General features: G+C 49.1%; 2 protein-coding genes and 1 non-coding gene across 9 annotated transcripts in view; all 3 read right to left on the bottom strand.

The window, feature by feature from the left end:
- Positions 1-3,784: 3,784 nt before the first annotated feature.
- On the bottom strand, positions 3,785-10,835 carry SLC35B1 (solute carrier family 35 member B1). 4 transcript variants are annotated; one of them, XM_086355479.1, is made up of 9 exons: positions 10,727-10,835; positions 9,525-9,628; positions 8,822-8,952; positions 8,501-8,531; positions 7,761-7,918; positions 5,861-5,987; positions 4,991-5,097; positions 4,682-4,835; positions 3,785-4,028 (listed from the first exon to the last, which is right to left on the bottom strand). In XM_086355479.1, exons 3-9 carry the CDS (start codon positions 8,867-8,869, stop codon positions 3,976-3,978), a joined length of 678 nt encoding a protein of 225 aa, XP_086211605.1. In that variant the 5' UTR covers positions 8,870-8,952; positions 9,525-9,628; positions 10,727-10,835; the 3' UTR covers positions 3,785-3,975. The 4 variants fall into 4 exon arrangements, with proteins under 4 accessions (XP_086211605.1, XP_086211604.1, XP_086211607.1 ...); XM_086355478.1 differs by having other exon boundaries at positions 10,400-10,835; XM_086355481.1 differs by lacking the exon at positions 7,761-7,918.
- LOC147351833 (small nucleolar RNA SNORA70) lies at positions 7,273-7,407 on the bottom strand. The gene has a single exon (XR_015148471.1). It is a non-coding gene; the product is annotated as a small nucleolar RNA SNORA70 (small nucleolar RNA).
- A 2,061-nt stretch (positions 10,836-12,896) lies between the features above and the next one.
- The window catches only part of FAM117A (family with sequence similarity 117 member A), a 42,404-nt gene continuing 32,873 nt past the window's right edge, over positions 12,897-22,427 (bottom strand). For 2 of the 4 annotated variants that reach the window (XM_086355474.1, XM_086355476.1), the window contains exons 3-8: positions 22,108-22,203; positions 20,068-20,178; positions 19,549-19,683; positions 18,252-18,453; positions 16,970-17,120; positions 12,897-14,132 (exon numbers count right to left, since the gene is read on the bottom strand). In XM_086355474.1, the coding sequence (XP_086211600.1) occupies positions 13,832-14,132; positions 16,970-17,120; positions 18,252-18,453; positions 19,549-19,683; positions 20,068-20,178; positions 22,108-22,203 (996 nt within the window). In that variant the 3' untranslated portion in view covers positions 12,897-13,831. Of the gene's footprint in view, positions 14,133-16,969; positions 17,121-18,251; positions 18,454-19,548; positions 19,684-20,067; positions 20,179-20,419; positions 21,102-22,107; positions 22,204-22,427 lie in introns of those variants that run through there. The other 2 variants (XM_086355475.1, XM_086355477.1) reach the window with 2 other exon arrangements.

Consider the following 22,427-nt stretch of genomic DNA (forward strand, 5'->3'; position numbering starts at 1 on the left):
TACAAGCCCCAAACAGACCAGGGTGTTTCAAGCCAACAGTCATAATGATGCACCTACAATGTATTGCCATAGGATGTTTTATGTTGAACATTTTCTGAAATTAATCAATTTTCTTATTACCTATATAGTGATATGATTTCCAACTATCATTTCTTAAAGAAGCATCCTTTATTCTGAGGTGGCTAGCTTTTCCTAAAATTTTGGACTTTTGTTTACAAAAGTGTCCTTTTATAAACCATATGACATTAAAAAAATTTTTAAGTCCTTACTTGAAAATATAAAAAACCAGTATACCTATTATCAACAACCCCCACCCCCAATTACCTGAAAATCCTATTGGATCAGGAAATCCAAAAGCTAAATCAGGGAACCACTGATTTAGCTCATTGACCTCTGACATGTGCTAAGTGGAAGCTCACTTGGGCCCTGTCCTCCCATGGAGTCATTTGACCTTCAGCTGATGCACTTCAGTGGAATTGGGGCTCTCTATTCTGGATATGGGGAGACTTGTTTCTGGCTTAAGCTCTCCCCAGGAGTGTTGTAAGGATAAAATGTCATGAACTAAAGAGCTTTGGGAAAGGAGGAGTTCAATAAATATGAGATTGCTGTTCCTAAAGACAGCTGGTGTGTTTTCAGTGGGAAGGGCTGAACGATCCCGCAGAGACCCAGGACAGTTTCTCTGCCAGGACATCTGGGGAGAGTGACCAGCACCACTTATAAAATGTGCAAACTGTTCCACCGCCAAGTGGGACCAGACAGCAGAGGCAATGGGTCTCCTGAGGAGGTTGCCTTCTGCCCTTCCGAGGGCATGGGTCCAAGACACAACCATAACTGGGGAAACTTGAGTTCTCATTAATCTCCCTGGGACACACCCAGGGACCCACTGCAAGCTGCCCCCCTTCCCTAACTTGTTCTTCCATTTCCAAAAGGTGAAATGCGTGCTTAGTCCTCTTGACAGGGTTTACAGGGCTGAGGAAACACATCACCTAATGCTAAAGAACCCACTTTGGAGATGATCCACAGCGCCCCTTTAAGTCATTTGAAAAACAACTTACAATTTTTCTCCCTTATGATGATTAATTCCAGAATAGTTTTCCCTATGGTTTTTACCCCCAAATCACATTTGCGTCACTCCCCTTGCCCTAGACTAAGAGGTGTACAGGAAATGGAAAAACCACTCTACCACGAGCCTGAGTACAAACAGCTAAAGAGGCTAGCCTGATAGGTGGACCAAAATAGCAGCACAGTACATCCTAAATGAAAAAGAGTGCTTGGGAAAATGTGTGTGCTGGTTCCCTCCCTTCTACACAGAGCTGAGAATTAACTGCAGATCAAAGTCCTTTGATGTTTAGAAACCTGAAGCATCAGGCCGCCCAGGGTTAGTGATCAACAATACTTTTGTTTGAACTTGCCTGGTATTTCACGTTTATCAGTACCATAATAACCTAGCAGAGTGTTACTGATGAGAGTCTGACTTGGCACTCTCAGTTCCTGTGATCCTGTAGGTGAGTACACCACCCCGAACAAGCTGGCAGCTTACACAACATTTTAAAATATCTTCCAGTTGAGCTGAAATGATGCCTCACTGCAGAGCCACTCACCTGCTCCTGTGCTCTCACTTGAGCTGATTAGAAGGAGCATGGGGGGGAAGACAGGGAGTTTGAAAGACAGGGAGTGCATATACACAGCACTGTATTTAAAATGGATAAACAATGACCTATTGTATAGAACATGGAACCCTACTAATGTTATTGTATAGCTCATGGAATTCTGCTAACAGCCCGGATGGGAGGGGGGTTTGGGGGAAACTGGATACATGTGTGGCTGAGTGGCTATACCCCAATATAAAATTAAAAGTTTGTAAGACAAAAAAGAGCAGGAGCATGGGGAGAAGCCAGGCAGTTTAAAACCGTATTTCCCAATTGGCAGTAGAGCCAAACCTCCCTTTTCACTTCCTTTCATCTTCCCACACTCTACCCAGCTCAAGCCTCACCTTGCCCAGACACCTTTGTTGTTAGCTCTGCATTTCTGAGATGCAATGGTTTATCTACCCGACTCCCTGTTAGACCCTAGAGGGTAAGTACTGATCCTAGTCAACTTTGAACTCCCAGCATGTCCATAGGATGTGGCATACAGAAGGATTAGAAGAACAGGCAAAGAACCGAATGAATATACCAGAACTGGGCTCCTGGCTCTCCGAGGATAGGACAGCCTTGCTCTAGTATCAGGTGAGAGCCATGCTGAGCTGTTGGAAATCCTTCCTTCTCTTGGTGACTAGTATGAGGTGTGCCTGAGACCCCTGGTTGGGTAAGGCAGAGGGTAGAGGTGGACGGGACTGGCCTGATAACTGGGAAAATGTCTCTTGTTAAAACACCAGGCCCAGGGACTTCCCTGGTGCTTCAATGGCTAAGACTCCATGCTCCCAACGCAGAGGTCCTGGGTTTGATTCCTGGTCAGGGAACTATATCCCACATGCTGCAACTAAAGATCCTGCGTGCCACTGCTAAGATCCAGCACAGACAAATAAACAAACAATTATTTTTAAAAAACCCAAAACAAAGAAACACCAGGCCCAGGTAAGGACTGCTAAATAGGCCCCTGGCCCTGGTAACATGCTCTCACTGCCTAACTAATCCACAGAAGAGAGTTTGGAAGAACTATCAGTCCAGTAGGTAAGGAGCTAATTGATGCAACTTTCAGGATGAGAAACAGAGAAAAGAAAGGGGTGGAGAAAAGAAGGAAGTTCAGCCAGATGCATTTAAAACCTCTTTTCTCAAGGAGGAGTTCAAAATGAGAGGGGGCCTTTCAGGGCAGAGCTGCAGTAACACCCAGGGCCCCAAGAGAGAGAGACGAGTGCAACTGAGCCAGGCTTGAAAGGCTGGGTGCAGGGGGTGGGAAGGCAGCAGCGCAGGAAGGAGGCTGGGCGCCCATCTGGAGAGCCAAGGGGCTGGGGCTGCTGAACAGATGGAGTGAAAGTTGCAGCTGGTGGAAATGCACTTTCATGTGTAAAGTTTGGTCCACGGAGGATAGCGATTTCCAACTCCAAAGGCAGCAGTGGGCAGGTGGCTCTGCTCCATGCTCCGCCTTCTCCCCCCACTGCCACCCAGAAAACTCAACAGCAGCTCTATGCCAGGACTCAGCCACTGTGCCTTCCGCCAGCATCCCTTTCAACAGGCAGGAGCTGGCATGGGAATACCAGGGCACCGCCAGGATGGCAGAGGCCTGCAAGGCTTCAGCAGCTGAAGAGGACAAGGGAGGATTAACCCAGCCTCCCCAGGAGGGGACCGAGATGACTGAGAACAGACACGGAGGTAGAAGGAGGGAGGCAGACCTTCCAAAGCTGTTCACGACATGCACACTGGGTCTCCGCTCTCGTTTTGGTTGAGCTTTGGTTGAAGGGGAGGAAATGGGGAAATGTCAAAACGCAGCAGACTCTGAGGCTCTGGGCTCGTTTCATCTCAACCTCAAGAGAAGTTTCTTGAGGAGAGAATATATCTGCAGTTTTTTAAGAAATATTTGCCCATCAGAGCTTTAAGAGATAAAGTGCTTTTTGCATTCTCTAGCTCTCACAGACACCTACCTGTTCTAGCGTATTTAGACCTTCGCCTGTGGGAATAGAGGCCATAAGCGCAACAGTTCTTGGGGGAACCAGCCACCCAGCCACGTTAACCACACCCACGTGGGAGCAGATTGGGTCATGAACACCAAGCTCTGCCTCTTCTCTTTCCCTCTTTTTTTGTGTGAGACTGTGCTCCTGGTCGTCAAGAACAGAAATGGCCAACTGTCTTGTTAAAATCCAAATGCTTTTTTTAGAATATGTGATTTTGCTTCTTTAAAAAATAACAACAACAACAAAAACAAAAAAACCCAGACTGACACTAGTCCTTTATCTCTATTGTGTCCGTTTTCCCAAGAGATGTCACTGTTGGAGAAAATAACTTAAATATTCTTGGAGTGGAGGTAGTCTCTCTCTTCCTAGTGGGATGTCTTCTTGGCTCCCTTCCCAAACTTGGCATCAAGACCGAGACCTATGGAAAGAGAGAACATGGGCTTAACTTTATGGGGAGAAATGAAGTCTCCAAATTGAGGATGAGAAGTGGGGTGTGCCTTGGTCTCCAAAATTGGAGCTTTAAATAAAACTATAATTTTCAAACATGAGTTTTATAAAATCTCCTCAGAGAAAAGAGATTAGTATCAAATGAAAAAAATCACCAAGATACTGATAAATTACATGTGTATATAAAATACAGCAGGGATTTTCCCGGCAGTCCAGTGGTTAAGACTCCTTGCTTCCACTACAGGGAGCACGGGTTCGATCCCTGGTGGGGGAACTAAGATCCTGTGTGCTCCATGGTGCAGCCAAAGAAAAAACCACAGCAAGACTGAATGAAATTTAAGAGTCAAACTTCTAGTTCTCTCAGCTCATCCACAGCAGTGCCAATTAGTAGGGAATAAGTATAATAATTTTACCCTGCTCAGTATCTGGGGAAAAAAGAATCATTGGAAAGAAATCATTCAAATGAAATGTTCCTTAGGAAGGCTGGATTACAGGTAATGCTTCCTCTTCTTTTTTAAAAAAAGTCTGCTCTAAACACATTTAAAAAATATACAAGTATTAAGGGGAAAAAAAAATAAAGTCCCTTTGTATGGCCCAGAGCTGCATGCTCTGGATGTAACTTACCCAAGAACACCAGCACGGTGCCCACCCACTGCATGGGGCTGATGGGGTTGGCGAAGAGGATCACAGAGGCCAAAATGGTGAAGAACTTTCGAGTTGTGGTGATGATGGAGCAGGTCAGGGGACCGAAATACACAACTGTCATGAAGATGAAGCTCTAGAGAAAGACAGAAAGACAAAGTCAGGCTGGTTCCTGAGTCTCTACCAAGGAAAGTCTGTAACAGGACATCACAGCTGATCTTGCCACCCTTTTCTCCCAGCCAGGCCAGTCTCTCTTGGGGAAGCCAAGCCATCACCCATCAAGGCACTCACCTGGCCCAGGGCACTAGTCAGGCCAAAGAGGAGGATGTTATAGACGATGGTAGGGTACCTTTCGGCAAAGCTCAAGAACTCCCAGAGCTCCCCGGTGAACAGGATTCCTAGGAAAAAGCACCCAAAGATGAACGGTGCACCCTGTGTGGCCACACTCATGCATACACCTGCAGAGCCCTGCGAAGCACTCTGAAGTGGGGTAGGGCAAGGGGAAATGTATGGCATGAGTTTGTATTGTCCCATCAAGCATCTCCTATTTTTCTGAATAGAGAAACTAAAGACTCTTCTGGGAAATACTTAAAAGTTAATGAGTTACTTCTGTCAAAGTGACAGAAAGAAGCGAACCTCAGATGCCGTGAAGATACTGATCCACACATCCCCAGCTCAAGGCAGCCCCAAGCACTGGTCAATTCCAGCCATCCACAGCCTCCTCTGTTAACCCTAGTGTGTTGTATGAAAAATACTCCCTGTGTGTGCCCAGAATTGAAAAAAAAGTTAGAAAGCACTGATTTAAAAGCAAACACATCCATGTTTGAACAATCTTCAGTATTCACCACAGACTAATGTCTCATCTACCTCAGAGAAGGGTGAGTTCCCAGGGCACCCCTGCGTTTTGCTACTGTGCGTCTTCCCATGACACCTGACACAGATCTACTCCTGATTGTGCCAGTACAAGCAGCAGGCAGAGCTGACTGGTGCAAGTTTCTCTAAGACGGCTTCTCAAGGGCTTGGACAATAAGGCATCTGAGAACTGAGGCTGACCTTTGGCCTGGGCAAAGAGCACAGCTGGCACCAGAGCTAGAGATTAAGTGGATGAAGGCAGTCTGCCCTCTGCTGATACATGGGAAGAATAGCAGAACCACTCCTTACCAGCTCCCAGCAGCAGTGTCGACCAAAGGTTGATGTTCAGCATCATGTGGTTGGAGCCTGTTTGGTAGTGAGCTCGCATGTGGTCCTGGGAAACACCGGTCAGTCCATCGAGGGTTAGAGACAAGAGCTGGGAAAGAAAGAGTACAGGCTGCAGTGAGAAGGCCACTGGGGCCCTCCCTAACTCAGGAAACAGACCTCTTACTTTTCTGAGCTCCCTCAGAAAGCCGCAGCCTAAAGACAGAGTCCTCAGAACAAAACGCTGCCATTTGCCCACAAGCAGAGGATGACAAGAAACCACATGGGCTCCCTCCTGCTCCCAGCACCGGAAGGACAGGTGATCTGAGCCACACAGATGTAACGTGATCAGAGCAGGGCAGGAAGCCTAACACTTCTCAACTCAATGCCGTGAAGCCTGGCATGCAGGGGCCTAGAATAGGCCATGGTGAGCCACACACATTCTTCCACTAAAGGTGGAGAGAGGAAATCTAATCCCAGAATGTTAGCCTCCTGGCTTGGGAGTCCAGTGCTCCAGAGATTGGATTCTGTGGTCACATTGTCGGATTAGAATCCAGGGCAATATTGGACATAATTTGTTCAGTAATATCCAACTCCTTGGGACCCCATGGACTGTAGCCCGCCAGGCTCCTTTGTCCATGGGATTTCCCAGGCAAGAATACTGGAGTGGATTGCCATTTCCTACTCCAGGGGATCTTTCCAACCCAGGGATTGAACCTGTGTCTGTGAGGTCTAACCTGCATTGGCAGGCGGATTCTTTACCCCTAGCGCCACCTGGGAAGCCCATGTTAGCCATTAACTCTGCCAATTAACAGCCATGTGGCCATGGGCAAACGATTTAACTTGTCTTTGCCTCATTTTCTTCATCTGTAAAATGGAGATTAATACTAAGTTATGAAGTTATTGTAAAAATTAACTAATTTTCATGTAGAACCCTTGGAACAGTACCTAATACCTAGTAGGCAATAGCTACTATAGTATTATTATTTTTTGACAGGAAGTAGGAGTTATTGGTGGGCAGGAGGAAGGAGGGGACAGCGCCCTCATGAGCGCAGGGCCCTTTGTCCAGAGGACCACGATTAGGGGTGTATTTGACCCTACAGCCATGTGGGAGGAGCCGCTTTTCTGCCACCACGGTTTCAAATTCATCTGCGTGAAACTTAGTAAATCCCTACTTCTTGGCGATGTGGATCTTCTGATGGCCAGGAACTTGAACTTGGCCCTGTGGAGGGCCTCAATCATATGCCCCTTGTTCTGCAGCTTGGTGTGAATAGACATTATAACTTGGCCAAAGTGGACTCTGGCCACTGTGCCCTAGGCTTTCCAAAGGCACCACGCATATCTGTCTGGAGCCTAGATTGGGGACAGCATGCCAGTCATGAATGTCCACTGGCCAGAGTTATCTCCAAGGTCCCTTAGGGCAATCTGTACAGGCAACAGGCTGCATACACTACCAGGGAGGCTGCTGTTTGCAGCCACTGCACACTGGGCCCCCATGGGGAAAAGAGCATGGTTGGCTTAGCTGGCTATATACTATCATTTTAAACTCTGGCTTCCAGGTTTCTCGGAAAGCCAATGAGAGACACACTGCTCCTTTCCTCTTTACTCTCAGGTCTCAGGGACCTCACAGCAGCATTTAGACACAGGCCTCAGAGTTATCTCTTCTCCAGAAGGAGAGCTGAACTGCTGTGAAATATTCTAGGCTCCCCACTACAGCCTCAGCAGAGCCAAGGACGCTGCAGCAAGAGACAAAGACCAGAAACGGGGGGCAGGAAACATCACTTATCTCTCTCAAAACATATAACTGGCCTTCTGTATGTGCAGGGGGTGGATATTCCTGCTAAGGTTACTGGAAAAGGCTTCCTTTCCCAACAGGATTACATACCAGGAGCAGCTCTCCATAGCCAATTGTGTGTTCTTCTATCCCGACTACTTTTTTGGGTTTGTACATGAAAAGGGCCACTCCAGCCACAATTAGCAACACACACAGGTACTTGGCCATTGGGTACTTCTTCTTCAAGAGGGTCACTCCAAGGAGCATGACTACAGAGAAGAAACAGGGTGGAAAATTCAGGCACCCATAGGCACTGTTGAGACCAATAATCTCCTAGGAGCCAAAGACTCGTGGGGAAAAAAGAATGTCTGAGAAGGAGAGCTGACAGAGGACAAAAAGAGGAGAGTGCAAGACTAGCACCTACGTAGAGATGACTGTGCAACAAGATTGAATGAAGAATATAAAGCAGAGAAACGTAGAGAACAAAGGCTCCAGGAAGGAACCTGGCAAAGGTGGGGCAGTAGGGAAGAATGAGAAATTGAGAATAAGGAAACTGATGATCAAATGGGATTTAGGGTATCTAATACAATGTAGGCCACCAAAACGACTGACCATGTGAAGCAGATGAGGTCAGCTTCTAGCTCACAGTGAGGATTACCAGCTAATGAACACCCAACACAACAGGAAGTGATACAGATGACAGGATGGGCAGGAGGAAGGGATGCAGGGAGGTCCCTAGAGATAGCAATGGTGAGATGACAAAGCTCAGAGGAATAGAGCCCTAGCAGAGGAGGATCAAGCTCACTACAGGAAGACAGGATGGATGACAGTGACCATCTTCTTCTGCTTACCTGGGATGGGCTTGCAGGATTTACCAAGGACCTGAAATTAAATTGAGCAAAAATAATTTCTGAGCGTCTTTGACATGCCAGGTACTGAACTAGGTGCTACATAAGATGAGTAAGTTAGCGTGGGGCCTGCACCAGAGACTGTAGCCTCAGAAAACGGCTCTATCACAGCCCACCCACTATCACTAAATTTCAGATCTGTGGTTCTTCACACTCTTAATTTCCCAGACACATTCTCCTTTTATTTAAGTCATAGACCTGAGGGAAGAATCTTTCATCCTTTTGAACTTCTGAGCCAACCCTCACCCCACCCTGAGGTTTCACCTGAGTTGGGTAGTTGACAAACTGTAGTGCTGAGTTGCTGGAGACCATAGCACCCAGATAGGAGACAGAACACGCAGCATAAAGCCAGCTCCGAGTACGATCCACTCTGGCAGTGTCAAAAAACTGGATCACTGGGAGAAGACAAAAGAAAGAAACACACAAGAGAAAGTTGGTGGGCCTAGGATGGACCACTGAGCAAAAGTCAAAGCCACATGAAAGGAATTTATCTGTCAAATAAGATGAGAAGTACTTAGAACTATTTCTGTCCTCTTAGATTGGGAAATCTCTGAAGATTCTCCAACTCTCCAACCCCATCTAAACCTAACACAAGACCTCATGCAGGGGAGCGGTGGGGGGCGGGGGGTGGATGTTCATTCAGATCAAGGGACTAGTCAGCCCTGCTGCTAGCCCCCAGGGAACAAAGAGAGCCGACACAAAAAGGAAAACCAAAAAGACAAAGAAAAAGTTTTAAATATTCTCATGGGGATCCGGAATACAGATCCATTCTCTGCACATTTCTGACGGAGAAATTGATTTAGTTTAAGGAAAGAGAATCCCACCTTTTCCCAAAGCCACTCATTTTATAAGTCTAATAGAGAGGCTGTTGTTAGCACTAAAGGGGTTGAGGGTCTTGAGAGTTAGACCTAATGCCTAGGATACATAGGGAAGGGGACACAAAACAGATTATTATCTAAGTACTCACAGATCTTGGCAAACACAGCATTGACCACACATTGGATGAAGACCAAAGTTAAGGCAAAAGTGAAGGTCTCCTGCTTGGCTCCCTCCCCATACTTTCCTCTTGTTCTAAGAATAAAATGCATGGGAAAGAGACGAATTAATATACTTCCCTCAGGGTCCTCCAGTAATCCAGAGCCACTGAACGCTTTGAAATTGTTTTTCTTCCCTAGACTTAGGGAAAGTTTGGTAAGGATCACCGGGCACATTTACAACAGGAGCCAATTTTATTGGAGCTAGAAACTAGATACTCCAGGCTGCTAATCAGAGAACCGAATGAAACAAACTCTGTGCGTGTGTGTACACACATATCCGTACAGGAAGGTGCTGAAGGAAACGTGAAAAATTGTGTGTGTGTGTGTCTGTCTGTGTACACATATCCGTACAGGATGGAGCTGAATGAAACATGAAAAATTGGTGAAACGACGTACACCGGGGCAGGGCCGAGGGTGAAGTAATCAGCAATCTGCAAGAATATAGGAGTTCCAAGGACAGCCCAGCACAGGTCATGGAAACCTAAGTCTGTAAAACCCAGTCCTTTAGAACCAACAGGAAAAACATCAATTAAGGGAAGAAAAATAACCACCTCCAGAGAATCTAGGAACCAACTTTCGCGTTTTGTATAACCGTTGGGAGGTTTAGCAGCAAAGGGGTCAGGATGCTGGGAGAGCAGAAGGGGCCAAAGGGAACATTGGGGCTAGGGGCGGGAGGACCGCGAACCTGAACCTGACCACAGGCTGGGGAGACAAGGCAGGACTGAGCGGGCGGGGCGCGGGGGGTGGTGCGGCGGGGGGCTGGGGGGGGGGGTGGTCTGCGTTCCCACCCTGGGGATCCGCTCACATCTTTTCCTGCAGGATCCCATAGTAGAAATAGCAGACAAAGACGCCCAGGAAGCAGAGCGGCAGACGCAGCCGGTCGGGCACCAGGGAGCTGCTAGCGGCCATGAGACGCCCGGAGGACCCAACCGGAGACCCGCTCACAGCCGGCAGCGGCGGCGGTGACAAGTCCAGCCGGACATCGCCGACCGGCGACAGGGGCCTCATAGGAGCTGCATGAGACCGCCGCTGCGGAGGGCCCCAGCAGCCACCGCTGGAACTGCCAGCGCAGGACCACCAAGGGGAAAACTCCTCAAAACCCAGAACCCGCTTCCAAGAAAAGGAGACCCACCCTGGGGCCTTGGCCTCGTCCCTGATGGCCAGGGGAACCAGCTGAATCGAGGGCAACGCCTCGCCCTCGAGACTTTCCGATCAGGCAACTCCGAGGACAGCCGCGACCCGGAGCGCGACGGGATGGCCTAGGCGATACGCGGACGTGGAATGATGACGTATAATGATGTGGAGGTAACCAATTGGCTACTCTGTGCAAAGACAGACAAGAGAGTGGGAAGGAGGAGTACGCCGGCCGAGCAAATCGAATAGCCTTTTTCCCGGTCGGCTGTCAGGCTTCTGCTGGGTCCTAACTCCCGGAAACTGTCAATGTAACCTTAGCGCCCCCTAGCGGGCCCCCAGTGTCCCCGACTCTACCCTCTACCAGAAGAGCATTCAAGGCCTGTCTTTGGGGAGCACATCCTCCTCCTATAGCACATCACAAGGCTCCCAAGGGCGGCAGGGCTCTTGTCTCAGCTCTCAAAGGCAGGGTAACCTGTGCGTGCCACCTAAATGCCGAGCTACAGTTTTCCTAATCTCTCTATATATAGTCCATAGGAATTAGTAATAGCCACTTTGTCACCTCTTGACTGTTGAGGATCAAATGAGCTGAGCTTGGTGAAAGTGTTTTATAAACTGTAAAAGTGTGCTGTGCAAGTTTACGGTATTTATTAGTCATGACTTGTTCTCAAGTCTGATCTTATTTCCTCACATCTGGAGATGTAAATGGAAGCTTGCTGAAGTGGATTTTCTTCAGGGTCTTACAACTCACCAACAAGGGAGCAAACCCTCCTGCATTAATGAACTCCTTATTGGGCCCCCACCTGATGACACCAGGAGCTAAGGCCAGACTAACCCCAGGGCTTGCCACTACCAGCCTCAAGCCCCATGGTAGTCACTGGACTCTGGGCTGCTCTCTGGGTAGAGGCTCCTTCTCCCCTTCCAGCAGCCTACTCCTCTGGCACAGCCTCAGGCAAAGGAAGGAAACTCGGGGCAGCACCACACCCATCCCTCTGGGCCTGACTCACTAAGACTTTGGGGGTAGGCCAAACGTCTTTCAGGGGAGGGGCAAGAAGTAGAAGTAGGGTCTGTCCCCAACTGTCTTCTTTATATTAATTGGGGAGGGGGACCCCCACACTTTTACTCTCTTGCCCAGTGTCTTCCTCTACTGAATTAGCTGACGATTCCAGGGCACCGAGCTAGGGTTCCAGTCCCAGCTCTGCCTTTTTCCTAGCTGGCACTTCAAACAATTCATTTGACCTCTGAGTCGTTTCCTCAGTTGAAATTAATGGAAATATAATGACTGGGAGAGTACTCTGGTTAGAATAATGAGCACTGGAATCAAATGATCTGGTTCCCAATCCTAGCTCCCCCATTTGTCCTTCCCTCATTAGTACAGTGGGATTTATCACATCAGATGGTTTATGATATTTCAGTGACCTTTACGTAAAGCATTTTACAGTGTATCTGTTGCCTACCTAGCTAATTCATGGTAGTTGGGAGAGCCTGGTTTGTTTTGAGGCTTTTTGAGATAGATGCAATTATAGTTATTATGACTGCCCTTAAGGTAGTCAACTTTTTACCCAAACAATGGGGATAATGTCTTTTGTGAAAATGCTTTGTAAATTGCAAATCACTAACAGAATGGTGGGTTGGTTATTCTCATTTCCCCCAAAGGCTCTTACAGGTGGGGCACTATAAAGCTGATAGGCTGCAAAAGGACCAGAACAATTTCTTCTACCATCTGTGTTGTGGGTGCTCACTCATGTGAAAAGAACACTCAGAAGGAGCTAAAGCTTCCCTAAAACTGTGCCCAGAGATTCAATCTGAATGCCATTCCCTTGTCTTGTAAATTGCCAAACCGTTTCCCCTTGGTCACCCTCATTTCCCAGGTAAAATGCACTCTCTGTTAGGGTGTTTTTCCAGACTCACCCAAGAAAGGATGACTTCCCCCACTAACTCCTTCACTCCTCATCCACTGCATTCAGGACATCCCTTCTCTGGCTGCACTGTTTATAAGTCCATGTAGAGAAGGCAAGTCTGCTGTCCTGAGGACACAGACTTTGGACCCATCCACCCAACATTATGTGTTAAGTAAAGGCTCCTCTTGAAGACAAGGATGAAGTGATTAATGATACCCTCAATCTCCATCCTGCTCCCTCACCCCCAAAATATTTAACAGAAACTCAAGCTGCTGGGAATACTTATTTATTTGGTCTATTAACACCAAGATCTGCAAAAAAAAAAAAAAAAAAAACTTCTAAACACAGGATAATAAAACTTGAACATTAACATTCTTCTTCAATTTTGTGTAAGCTCTGCAGTACGGAAAATATACAAACTTCAAACAGCTGCAAAAATAGTGTCTTTGGGAGAAAATAGAGTTTCTACATCGATACAAGAAAAATAGGCATTTTCCTAATCCAACCCAGTCCTGGGGCAGGTGGAGGGTAGAGAGTCGCCACTTGCCACCCAGAGGAATGCCAGCTCTCCCTCTCCCCTATGACCCACCTGGGGCTGGGCAGGCTGGGCTGCTACTTAAGACAATCTTAGGGTGAAAGTGAGATGAAAATGCCACTTGGGAAAACGCCTGGTTCCCCCTCTGCCAGCAGCTGGATTGGTCAAGTGTCATGGCCCTTTCAGGCTGCTTTGGTCAGCTCCTCCAGTGAGAGGGTGGCATGCGGATGGGACTGAGAGGATGGGGGTATGTGTTTGGATCTCCTTGTCTATGTCTGAAGGAGAGGGAGGGAAATCTGTGGTGTCCCCTCTCCTTCAACCATGGCCAGCTCACTCCATGATAAAGACAAGGGTCCCGTACACAGCCCTTTGGACTCATACCCAGGTGTGGGAGACCCAAGACCTTCTGGGTGAGTTTTCCACCAAGGGAGAGAGGTGGCAAGAACACAGGTGTGACTTGTGAGCTGCCCAGCTATTAGTGGACAAAGCAGGGCCCCTCACATTTGAAGGGGCCAGTGTTCATCAGAAAGAGGACCCAGGGCTTTGACACAATAAACGAAAGTGCTCGAAGGCCGAGAGGGAAGGGCTCTTCATCCCCCGCCTCAGGGGCGTTAGGGAGGGTCCTGCCACCAAGGCACTGTCTCCATGGGAAAGTGGAGGTAAAGCTCCCTCAGACCACCAGAGAGCTCTGGAAAAGCACAGGCTCTTCTGATGGTGGGGTGCGCTGCCACGGCTCAAAGGGCAGCGAGGAGGCCTTGGAGGCCTCTGGATCCTTCCGAGGTGGTGGCCTGGAGCTGGCAGGGGGCAGCGGGGATCCCGGGCTTGAGGGGCAGTTACGGAAGATGAAGCCCATGCTGGGGAAGAGGGGCTTCATCAAGCTGACGGGGCAGAAGGCCGAGCCGGTTGGGTTGAAATGGACTTTGTTCTTGTCAGGACAGGAAGTCAGGAAGGCCAGGTCAGGACCTGGGGACCTGGAGGATGGAGACAGAAACACAAACACAAATAGCCAGTGAGAAGGGATGAGAGGTGTCACAGTGCCGGGGAGCTGGGTCTCTGTTCCAACAGGTTGGGAGCTTGACCAAAAAACGACAGGCTACTGAGCAACAACGAGTGTGTATGCCCCTCAGCTCTCCACGTTTTAGAAACAGGCCTAAACAACCGGAAATCTACTTTAGCTAAAAACAGAAGGGATTAAAGCTAGACAGGAAGAACTTCCTGACTGTGATTCTAGAAGAAGAGACTGAGAGGCCTATTAATTTGAGAGATTTTTATCAGCGAACAGTGTTTTGGGGGCAGACCTCTTGCCTGAAAGCAGAGATCCTAGGCAAAGTGACTTTCTTAGACTCTTTATAGCCTAGAGCCAAGATGCTCAACCTCCCCATCATTGGCATTTGGAGCTGGGTAACTCCTGCCTGTGGGGAACTATCCTGTGCATCGTGGGATGTTTAACAGCATCCCTGGTCTCCACCCACTGTATGCCAGGAGCACGACTACCCCATGTTGTGACAACCGAAAATGCCTCTTGACATTGCCAAATGTCCCCTCAGAGGAAAACTACCCCTCATTGAAATCTCCTGGCCTCAAGAATCTAATTCTTGAGCAGATTGAAAAGATTTAAAAGGTATGATTTTCAAAAACCCTTGCTGAAAGGAAAGGACAGCAGCTAGACCTTATCAGGAGATCTAGGTTCTAACTTACCTTGTGCTCTTGGCCTAACCTGCCTCACCTAACGTGGAAAGAATTCCCTACTCTGCCGATCACGTAGGGGAAATGGAAGGATTAAAACAGGTCAGGTCAGAGAGTTCTAGAGTAAGGAATCCGTATGATTTAAAAAAAAGGCTCTTTCCCCCGAAAGAATGTCTGGCCATGCTTCAAGGGTGAAGAAGCCCCAAGAAGCTGCTGGTTGTGAGGATTCCAGGCAAGAACACAAACAGGTGAGCAGACAGTCGAGCTCTGTGCCAGTGCTTCCCATCGCCTAACTTTCTTGAAGTATAACATATACAGACAGAAAAATGCACTCAGTGCACAGCTTGATAAACTCATCACCATTTTAATTGTAGTACCATTTAATTTTAATTCTAACCATTCCAAACCCAGGAAGAAGAGCAAGGCATGTGGAGGAGGGCAGATGTTGGCCCAGCGTGGGAGGTGGGAGGAAAGGTGGAAGGCAGTGAGGGCCCACGTGCAGAGGGTGTTTGGAAGCCTGGGGTCCCACAGAACTCCGCAGTGGCAAGGTGTCCCCTGACTGAGAAGGACTTACAAGAATCCCACTTTAGGAAGAGGTAGCGGATGGGCAGGAGAGGGCATGCCCTCGACGTAAGCAGGCACACGGGAGGAGGGTGACCGAGGGAAGACCAAGTAACGCTCAAGGAGCATGACAACCAGCATGACCCTGAACAGCTTCATTCCCTCCCCGGGAAATCCAGGCCATCTTACCAGCTAGGCAGCCAGGAAGAGGAAAATATGAAAGAAGAACGACTAAACAGAAGAACCTCCCAGTAGGAAAGTTCATACAATGAAGAGACACCAATGAGTTGAGAATTTCTGTCGCAGGATATCTTAGAAAGTAACTGATGGCTCACTACCTCGCTTAAAAGAGTTAAGACAGGGGCAGGAAGCTGGATGAGATGGCTTTAACCCTTTTCTGGCCTTAAGAGCCTACAAAAGAATAAAGTCAAGCAGAAGCCTAATTGTCACATGCAATTCCAGGCTATAATTACTCAACTATACCGTGCACTGGGGAAGGAGACAGGGTCCAGAGTCTGCTTCAGCTACAAGATCTGGCCTTTTCCCTCTCACCCACCCCAGAGGACTGAGGATTCTAGGAGAAATGGCAACAGTGATGATGCGAGCAAACCCCCAGTGCCCATGGTTTCCCCCATAACTCCCTCTGGGTTATGTATGTACCTCCTCCTACTACCAAGGGTCATCCTGTCCCTTATCTGGGATACAGATAGAGCCATCAAGCCCCCAAGCCCTGTCCTAGCTAAATCTCCACTCATACACCATAACTGAACTTCCTGACTGCTGTCGAAACCATAGCTTCCACTGTGAAATGGCCCCAAGGAACTTTATCCCCAAGTGATAGCGGGAATGTGATGAGCTCTCTTCCCAGCTCCTGCTAAGTGGGGCCGTGAGCATGTGGAAAGCTTTGGCTCTGGATTCTCTCTGCTAATGGGAGAGAACTGTAGTAAAGAAATCAATTTAAGAATGACTTCTGAACTGTCCAGGCTGGTTTGGGAATATTCCACAGTCCTTACTTGCAAAGACTGGAAATTTCTGTCAGGAAGTTCATGACACTTGGACCACTGCAGCTGCAGGGTGAAGATTTGACTCAGAAGCCGTATGAAAGCTGTTTAGGCTCCCCTGGACACGCCGGTGGGCGTGAGGCACGTCTAAGCTCTGCCTGAAGAGAATTACTAATAAGTTCTCACTCTCTCTCATGATGGTCTAACAAATTCTCACACCTTCCTTGGAGATGGAAAAAAAATAGAAGAAACAAAGGGTTTAAGTTTCAGATCTCTTTCCTTTCCAGCTCCTGCTGCGCTTGTGGCTGGCATGTGGGCAGAGAGCAGGTTTCTATGGAGATCATGATAAGCAAAGATTTAGGTGCTCAGAGGAGGTAATGTCAACAAGTTTCATCATGGAAAAACTGCAGTACTGATTGTCTATGGCTGACAGTGTCTCCTGACAAGAGGGAGTCGGAGCCTGAAGAGGGGCCTATCTGGTGGGACACCACAGGGCTCAGCCAACATCTCTGTCCCTCCCTCGCATGCCCAGACCCCCACCAACCGGCTGAGGTACTCACGTGGCCTCTTCAAACACCCGTACTCTCTCACAGCCTTCTGGGGGCTCCCGTTTGAAGACATAGCTGTGATTGGGCCGAGGGGAGGCGGCAAAAGCAAGGACTGGAGATGGGCTGCCATCTTCAAGGAAGGTGGGGTGGCCTGGAGAGGAAGCTGCACACAGAGTAAGGCTGAGCTGAGCGGCACCAAAGGAAGCCTCAGCTTTCCTGGGCGGGACTGGGAGACATGGCACCGTGGGTGGCAGTGGTTATGTCCATCCAGGGTGTTTGTCTACACTCTACCTTGAAACATCTTTGAGGCAGCTTACAAAATTATAGCTTCTGTTATACACGGTAAAAAAATACAGTTGAATTGAGGAAAAGTCTGGTCTAATACCAATTCCATATGCCCCGGAGGTAGACTGCGATTGGAACTCCAAGTCTCAGATTGAAAAGAATCCTAACGTCTGTCTCTCTGCCTTCTTCCAAGACTGCACCGCCCTGCCTGCCAACATACCACAGCTTCTTCCTTTCCACGCTCTTGAAAATCTATCCCTTCTTCCAGGAAGAGCTCTTCTACTGACTCAGACAAGCAATCTTTACTCACCCCACTTGTGGGATAAGATTCCTCTCATTTTCCACACAGCAAATGTACTTTGCTGAGGTTTCAAATATTGACTTTATCTGTGTTTATCTCACGTTTATTATTCTGTGCTCTGTTCACCTCTGTATTGTCAGATCATGCCTTTGACCGGCCTACCTGATGGGGTTGCTATGAGATCAAGTCAGGTGATGCAGGCAACAGTGCCTGCATGTTAGAATGTTAGGATCATCCATACAGGAAAGAGGGACCTGGTGATCCAGTCATGGAGGAAGCACAAAGTGGAGACCTGGATGAGAAAGCTTGGGTTTTGATCTGGCTCAGACTGTGTGACTCTGGGCAAGAGTCATTCTTTTATTTATAGCACTCACACCTGCCCTGAGATACGTGCCTGGTTATGGGTACAATGAACACTTGATGGGCTCACGGGTTCTCCATTACAGCCGGACCTCAGCCAAAAAATGGAGGTGGGAGGGGTTGCTTCTCTGGATTACAAGTGAGGATTAAATAAAACTGTAAGTGCAGAAGCTTCATATAAATTATAAATCAGAATCTATATCAAGGATCATTATAACATACAGAATGAAGATATTCTAGTTGGTTAGTAAGTAAAAGTGCCCGGCCAGAAGGTGAAGAGTTGGGAAAGGGCGCAGAGGTGACCCCATACTCGACACGGGCCATGCGGCCTCGGCCTCCCCAGCTTACCTTTGTCGCTGGGGACGGACGCCAGCTCCTCGGCTGCACCCCGGTGCTCCTCACGGCTGGTCTGGCCAGAAGGCTGGGGGGATGCCAGGGGCATGGAGGGAGAGCTGGCAAGGTTTCCAGGCTCCAGGAGGAGGAGGGGGTGATCACAGCTGCCGCTCTGGGAGGGAGCTGGGGCGCGGTGCCCGTCAGGGATTTCAAGGATCTGCCGAGGAAGAATGGGGATGGGGACTCTCAGGCCTGTCCCCTCAGGCCATCAGGGCTGCAGGGACCCTTAGGATCCTCCCCTTGCCATTGTCCTTGTCCTCTCTTCACAACATGGTGACACCATTTCTTCACTTCCCTGACTTTCCCAACCAGCCCCATCAGAGTGCTTTGTTCTTTTCCCTCATGGACAGCACGTTATAACCACAAATTTTATGGTTTCATCCATGTGTCGCTTCCCAAGGCTGTACGCCTCACGAGGGCAGGGGCCTCCCATGTGTCAGGCTCTGGGAACACAAAGGTGAATACACATGGGGGCACGAAAAGGAGCAAGCCAGCAGGACACGGTCAGGCCACGGCAATAAAAATGGGCAGCGCAGTATCATGCATTAAACACACACTCCCATTTTTAACATTCAAGGGCACTTGTATCAACAGCTCACCAATCTGTATGCGTATGTAAAATCCTACATATATGCACATTAAAAATCAACCAGCAAGTAAATCATAAACTGAGGAGTGTGCCCATTAGAATTATATTAATACTGCCCAACTAGCATTCCCCAATTCTCCTGTGTCAGTATAAAAATGTGCCTGAGACTGCAGAAAAGGGAGCAAATAATCCGTCTGGGAGTGGAGGGGGGGAGAAGGCTGCACAAAGGCAGCTGGGCATGAAGGATGAACCCGTGTGACCAGGTTGCGATGGAGGAAAGGGAAGCGGTAACTCAGGCACTGAGGCTGCTTGAATGGAGGCACAGCTGGGTGGTGGTGATGGTGAGTGACGAGTGTGCCAGGAGCACTGAGCTGGTGCTTTGGCTGAAGAGTGACGCCTAGTCAGCTCCTCCCAGCTAGGGGCCCTCCTCTCTGCCAACCCCTACTCCTTGTCTTTCTACTCACTGCCCCAAAGCCTTCCCAGCTGCACCCACCCAGCTCTGCTGTTCTTGTGGTCAAGTCCATTTGGGTCTAATAAACTCCACACTGCTTTGTTGACAGGTGCACAGCCTGTGCACCCTCAGACAGTACAGGTCCCACCTCCCTGTGTCCAGACTCAGCAAGATGCGACTGTCTGTGCACCCAGGGTGTGGCCCCCACTCACCCGCAGCAGCTCCTCTTCACCCTGGTCCTTCACAAACACCTCCTCCAGCTCTTGGTTGAGCCCTTCCAGGCTCCGGTGCAGGCAGGGGCTGAGTCTCAAGACAGGGGACCCTGTGGGGAAGCTGGGAGGGGATGCCTGAGGAGGAGGCAGATAAGGCCATCACTGAATCCTACCAGACACCATCCAGGTATTAGTTCTGATCAGCGGGTAACAGTCTTGTCTACACAGCAGAACCAAGTGCGTAAAGGAGAGTTTGGGGACAGTTACCAATTCAGTGGGGCTTTCTCTGTAAGGCAGAGGCCCAGGGTGTGCTTTTAGAGTCTGCACCGCGGCCTCAAGTGTTCAGGGGGTGGGGATGACAGAGACATGCAGCATGTGCCTTTTCCAATGCTGCCTCAGAACTTCCCCGGCACCCACATGGCCATGGGCCCTGCGGTGAGCAAGGGCTCAGAGGACCTGCCCACGCCAGGGGGCCCACCACGGAGGATAAGCAGGGAGAGGGCTGGGAGACAGACATACCCTTCGTGCTCCCCGCACAGCACGGTCCCCTTGGAGTGGGGAGCCCCGCTCCTTCTCCTTCCCACTGCGGCTCAGCTTTGTCCTCTGCAGCTGTTGCTTCAACTTGGTAATCTAGCGGCCAGTAGAGGGGAGAGGACAGACAGGTGAAGCAAAGCAAAGGTGCACTGGTCCTCCCTGCCAGCTGTGTGTGCAAAGGCGCTTCAGGAGTGTCTGACTGTGCGCAAGCCCATGCACTGCAGCCCGCCAGGCTCCTCTGTCCATGGGATTCTCCAGGCAAGAACACTGGAGTGGGTTGCCATGCCCTCCTCCAGGGGATCTTCCCAACCCAGGGATCAAACCCCGCATTGCTTACATTTCCTGCACTGGCAGGCAGGTGCTTTACCACTAGTGACACCTGGGAAGGCCCTCTCTCAGGCATGGCTCCTGCCAAAAAGCTCAGGATACATAAAATACATAAAAAGAAGATGGAAGTTAATCTTCCATCTCAAAATACTTCAGTGGTGTTCACATCTGTGATGATATGCTCAGGCAAGCTAGACGCCATATTGACCAGATTATTGGATGTTTTGAATTACCATGTATTCTACAGGTGGCTCAGGTTTGAAAAAATTAAAAATATACAACCCTGAAACCATTTTTGTCTTTCACAGATTCCAAAGGCACGGAAAACTACTCTGTTAATAAAAATGGGAAATGACATTTTTACATTCACTCCTCAAAGTACATTCACAGCTATCTCAAAGGCCCTGGGACCCGGAAGGATAGAAGGATTTCCCCCTATTTTATTATGACTGTTATTTGGGGGGCAGGGGCTGTGGTGGGTCTTCACTGCTGCTCGAGGGCTTTCTCTCGTTGTGGCCCCTGAGCCAGGGCGACTCTCTGTTGCGGCGTGTGGGCTTCTTGTTGCAGTGGTTCCTCTTGCTGTGGAGATGGGCTCTAGACACATGGGCTTCAGTAGCTGCAGCTCTCAGGCTCCAGAGTGCTGGCTCAGTATGGCACACGGGCCGAGTTGCTCTGTGGGCATGGGGATCTTCCTGGATCAGGGATGGAACCAGTGTCCCTTGCATTGCAAGGAGGATTCTTAACCACTGGACCACCAGGGAAGCTCCCCCCACCCCCATTTTAAAGTAGACTGTGCTCAGCAAGGAGCAGCCTCTCTAGAAGGAATATCAGCTTTTGTCCCAACTTCATATCCGGTAACAATTATGGAGCATCATCAACAACTTTGACTGTCATCCCAGTCACTTTGTAATTCTGGACCTACTGATCCTTAATGTAAATATTCTGATAATTAAAAATCGCAAATACTTTGTATTTCCTACTAGCCTTAAATACTTCATATTCTCCTACTGGGAGAACATGAAGGACAGGGAAACCTGGCGTGCTGCAGTCCGTGGGGTGGCAAAGAGTCAGACATGACTGAGCGACTGAATAACAACAATTCTCCTTCTGTTCTTGCAGCCAAGAGGGCAGAAGCTACTGCCCTGTAAATGGTGACCCCTGGCAAGCTGGTCCTCCTGGGTTGGGAGCCTTGGAATCCAGTCTATGTCTTTTTCTCTCCTCACTCTCAAACCCCAAGGGCCCTCATGAGAGGGAGGGAGGGCCAGGAAGGAGTGTTTGGGAACATATCACTATTTTCACTATTTTTCTCTGCTTTTAAAAATAAGGCTGGATGAGTGGTTAAGTAGTGAGGTTGGAGGCTTCCAATTCCCAGAAAACTCATTCTCTGTCTCTCTCTGGTCTCTGAACTGCTTATCTGTATGCAACCTCAAAGTGAAGTGAGAACAATGGCCACCCCCACCCTGAGCTTGGCTGTTGGAGGGCAGCAGTAGGTCCGGGCCAAGCCCCTGCCTACAGGAGGGCCTGGGCTCATAAATCCAGGCCACCAGGAGGCTGGGAGGCAGCTACGAAGACACCAACTCATCAAGAAAAGGCTAGATCAAGGCGGGTGAGACTGAAAACGTGGGTCCACTTTGGAGCAGATGGTGCTGGGGGAGACAAGAGGCAGCTACCCTGGCCATGGCATCACGGGGCGATTACCTCTTTCCGGTGGTCTGTGCTGCCCCAGGATGCTGAGCGCTTGTGTGTGCAGGAGATGGCCCGCTCGCCTTCAAGCTCTTGCCAGGATAGGGGGGTCTGTAGGGAGAGAAACCCAGTGAGACAGCTCAGCTCCTCAAATGAGCCCTGTGGAAGCAGACACACCATTTTCAGCACAGAGGTGGTGGCTCTGGGTGGTCTTCTCTCACCTGCACATCGACCCCCAGGATGCTGCCAGCCCCTCTTATTCTTTCAGGCTTCTCCACTTGCACTGCCTCTTCCTACGTCCTCCAGGAAACTGTCCCTGATGAGCCAATGAGGAC

Source organism: Bos grunniens, chromosome 19 (assembly GCF_055505025.1).
Source record: "Bos grunniens cultivar Pamir isolate PY7600 chromosome 19, Bosgru_T2T1.0, whole genome shotgun sequence".
NCBI classification, from domain to species: Eukaryota; Metazoa; Chordata; class Mammalia; order Artiodactyla; family Bovidae; genus Bos; species Bos grunniens.